Source organism: Chiloscyllium plagiosum, unplaced genomic scaffold (assembly GCF_037043375.1).
Source record: "Chiloscyllium plagiosum isolate Xiang-an unplaced genomic scaffold, Cpla_swu_hap1 HiC_scaffold_16, whole genome shotgun sequence".
NCBI lineage: Eukaryota > Metazoa > Chordata > Chondrichthyes > Orectolobiformes > Hemiscylliidae > Chiloscyllium > Chiloscyllium plagiosum.
The window spans coordinates 91,065,918-91,069,925 of NW_028270154.1; the positions used below are offsets into that span (position 1 = coordinate 91,065,918).

Genomic DNA, 4,008 nt, shown 5'->3' on the forward strand with positions numbered 1-4,008 from the left:
GGGGGAGAGGGAGGGGGAGAGGGGAGGGGGGAGGGGGGAGGGGGGAGAGGGGAGGGGGAGGGGGAGAGGGGAGGGGGAGAGGGGAGAGAGGGGAGGGGGGAGAGGGGAGGGGGGGGAGGGGGGGAGGGGGGAGGGGGGAGAGGGGAGGGGGGGAGAGGGGAGAGGGGAGGGGGGAGAGGGGAGAGGGGAGGGGGGAGAGGGGAGGGGGGAGAGGGGAGAGGGGAGGGGGGAGGGGGGAGAGGGGAGGGGGAGGGGGGAGAGGGGAGGGGGGAGGGGGAGAGGGGGAGAGGGGAGGGGGAGAGGGGAGGGGGGAGGGGGGAGAGGGGAGGGGGAGGGGGGAGAGGGGAGAGGGGAGAGGGGAGGGGGGAGAGGGGAGGGGGGAGAGGGGAGGGGGGAGAGGGGAGAGGGGAGAGGGGAGGGGGAGAGGGGAGGGGGAGAGGGGAGGGGGAGAGGGGAGGGGGAGAGGGGAGGGGGAGAGGGGAGAGGGAGAGGGGAGGGGGAGGTGGAGAGGGGAGGGGGGAGGTGGAGAGGTGAGGGGAGGGGGGGAGAGGGGAGGGGGAGAGGGGATGGGAGGGGGGAGGGGGGGAGGGGAGGGGAGGGGAGGAGGGGAGGGGAGGGGGGGAGGGGAGGGGAGGGGGGAGGGGGGGTGGGGAGGGGGGAGGGGGGGTGGGGAGGGGAGGGGGGGAGGGGAGGGGAGGGGGGGAGGGGAGGGGGGAGGGGAGGGGAGGAGGGGGGGGAGGGGGGGAAGGGAGGGGAGGGGGGGAGGGGAGGAGGGGAGGAGGGGGGGAGAGGGGGGAGGGGAGGGTGGGAGAGGGGGGGAGGGGAGGGGGGAGGGGAATGGGGAGTGGGGAGGGGAAGGGGGGAGGGGAGGGGAATGGGGGAAGGAGGGGAATGGGGGAAGGAGGGGAGGGGAGGGGGAGGGGAGGGGAATGGGGAAGGGGGAGTGGCGAAAGGGGAGAGGGGAGGGGAGGGGGGAGAGGGGAGGGGGGGAGAGGGGAGGGGGGGAGGGGGGAGAGGGGAGGGGGGGAGGGGGGAGAGGGGAGGGAGGGGAGGGGGGAGAGGGGAGAGGGGAGGGGGAGGGGGGAGAGGGGAGGGGGAGGGGGGAGAGGGGAGAGGGGAGGGGGAGAGGGGAGGGGGGAGGGGGGAGGGGGGAGGGGGGAGAGGGGAGGGGGAGGGGGGAGAGGGGAGGGGGAGAGGGGAGGAGAGAGGGAGGGGGGAGAGGGGAGGGGGGAGAGGGGAGGGGGGAGAGGGGAGGGGGAGGGGGGAGGGGGGAGAGGGGAAGGGGGAGAGGGAGAGGGGAGGGGGAGAGGGGAGGGGGGAGAGGGGAGGGGGGAGAGGGGAGGGGGAGAGGGGAGAGGGGAGGTGGAGAGGGGAGGGGGGAGGTGGAGAGGGGAGGGGAGGGGGGAGAGGGGAGGGGATGGGAGGGGGGAGGGGAGGGGAGGGGAGGAGGGGAGGGGAGGGGGGAGGGGAGAGGGGGAGGGGAGGGGAGGGGGGAGGGGGGGAGGGGAGGGGGGGAGGGGAGGGGGGAGGGGAGGGGAGGAGGGGGGAGGGGGGGAGGGTAGGGGGGGAGGGGAGGGGGGGAGGGATGAGGGGGGAGAGGGGGAGGGGAGGGGGGGAGAGGGCGGGAGGGGAGGGGGGAGGGGGGAGGGGAGAGAGGGGAGAGGGGAGTGGGGAGAGGGGAGGGGGGAGTGGGGAGAGGGGAGGGGAGAGGGGAGAGGGGAGGGGAGGGGGAGAGGGGAGGGGGGAGGGGAGAGGGGAGAGGGGAGGGGGGAGAGGGGAGGGGAGGGGGAGAGGGGAGGGGGGAGAGGGGAGAGGGGAGGGGGGAGAGGGGAGAGGGAAGGGGGGAGAGGGAAGGGGGAAGGGGGGAGAGGGGAGGGGGGAGGGGGGAGAGGGAGAGGGGAGGGGGGAGTGGGAGAGAGATGTGGGGAGGGGAGGGGAGGGGGAGGGGAGGGGGGGCAGAGGGGGGGAGGGGAGGGGGGAGGGGGGGAGGGGAGGGGGAGGGGGGAGTGGGGGAGGGGAGAGAGGGGAGAGGGGAGAGGGGAGAGGGGGAGAGGGGGAGAGGGGAGGGGGAGAGGGGAGGGGGAGAGGGGAGAGGGGAGGGGGAGAGGGGAGGGGGAGAGGGGAGGGGAGGGGGAGAGGGGAGGGGGGAGAGGGGAGAGGGAAGGGGGGAGAGGGAAGGGGAAGGGGGGAGAGGGGAGGGGGGAGAGGGGAGAGGGGAGGGGGGAGTGGGAGAGAGATGTGGGGAAGTGGAAGGGGGAGTGGGGAAGTGAGGGGGAGGGGATTGGGGGAGTGGGATTGGGGAGGGAATGGGAGGGTGAGTGGGAGTTTCGTGGGGAGAGAGGGGGGTTAAATGGGCTCTGTATAAATTACAGTCATTTCCAGCACCGGCGCGGTCCCTGCAGCCCGCACTCCCCTCTAACAAAGAGCCAGAGCGACCTGCGCTGCGTTGAGTAGCGCCTATCAGTGACAACAAGGCGGCTGGCCGGCAGCCTGATCCATCACACTCCAGCCTGAAACCATTCCGATCCTTTATCACAGCAACTTCAGAATGGACCAGCTGTGGCTAAATCCCTGAACCCACCAGGTGCCGGCGTCGCCGTGTACTCCCAGCAAATATCTATATATCCGCCAACACTACCCAACGGAAACAATTCAGAAAGGCAGCAGGAAAACGCACTAATATCCATACAATATATATCACGATAAATAGGAACAGCTCGTCCACAAATCCGTGTCAGTAACTGCAGGTTTTTGTATCTCAAGGGTATCGAGGGCTTTATCTATTATTCCCTAAATAGATATTGAAAGGGATTATATAATGGTTTGAGTTAATTTTAAAACAATGACCTTTCAGACTGTAGCCAGTATATTTGATGTGACAGTATTGTGTCTGGATATTCTATGGTATTGTTCCCCCTCCAGCCGGCTCGGTGCTATTGTCCGCCTGCAGCTCAGTGCTGCTGCTGCTGCTGCTGCTGCTGCTGCATTCCCCCCCCCCCCAAAAGCAGCAGCTGCTGCTGTGATTTACCGCCTGCACCTTGCCCCTGAACCCTCTCCCCCAGCCCCCCACCCCTTACCAGTCGGTGGAGGTCTTCTCGTTGATGACATCCTCATAGGCAGTGAGTAAGGCGAGCCTGTGGATGCTGAGGTTCAGCGCCATGCTCGCTGCTCCCACTGAGCTCTCTCTCCCTCTCTCTCTCTCCCCCTCTCTGGAAACTCAACAAAGACTCCTCCTGCACTGCGCCGGGTCCTAGTACCCGCCCTCCACACAAACTCAACAAAGGCTCCTCCTTTCCTGCACGGACTCCCAGGGCCGGCACCACATCGCTCCAGGCTGTTCCCCCTTCACCAACTCGCCCCCTGCTATCACTGACCTGTCAGCTGTCCCCCTTCCCCTTGAACTGCCGTCTCAGCACCACTGGGCAGGCTCTGAACCTCTGCTGCTTCTGCCCCACTAGGAAGCCAAACAAAAAGTTCGTTTTCCCTGACACTGTGGAACTGCTACATTTCCTGCATTCGGGCTGACTGAAGGGTGTCACATATTGCATAGAGACAGTAGGCCATCAGAAAAGAACATCTGTGATTCTGCATCGTGGGTACCCACCCGCTCCATTGCTGCCTGAAATTAAACAAAGGCTCCGCACATTGCGTTTGTGCCCTGCCTTTACTGCAAGTGCTGGTGCTCTGTAAGCGGTACCCTGAGTAGAACAAAGACTACTGCTGGCCTGGGAACCTGTCCTCTCTAAAACTGAACAAAAGCCTTCTCGCACGGTACATTAGATCATTGTACCTGTCCCCAGTTTCTGTGTCCGTTTTGGAACTGAACTCGCATTTTTCTAGCACTGCTTATTGTTTCATTTTGAAATTTGACAAAGATCCCCTTTTCCATTGAATTAGATCTGAGTACCAGACTTTCCCCACAACGGAAACAGCTAAAACCTTCTACATTGTGCTCAGATTGAATATCTGCTGGCGTATTCTGCACAGAAACATGAACAAAAGATTTCA

General features: G+C 66.0%; 1 protein-coding gene across 2 annotated transcripts in view; it reads right to left on the reverse strand.

Annotated features, from left to right (window-relative positions):
- LOC122556823 (drebrin-like) overlaps positions 1-3,204 on the reverse strand; it is a 228,033-nt gene extending 224,829 nt beyond the window's left edge. The window contains exon 1 of one of the 2 annotated variants that reach the window (XM_043704031.2): positions 3,078-3,204. In XM_043704031.2, coding sequence (XP_043559966.2) covers positions 3,078-3,160 — 83 coding nt within the window. In that variant the 5' untranslated portion in view covers positions 3,161-3,204. The remainder of the gene's footprint in view (positions 1-3,077) is intronic. The other variant, XM_043704034.2, reaches the window with a different exon arrangement.
- Positions 3,205-4,008: the final 804 nt, after the last annotated feature.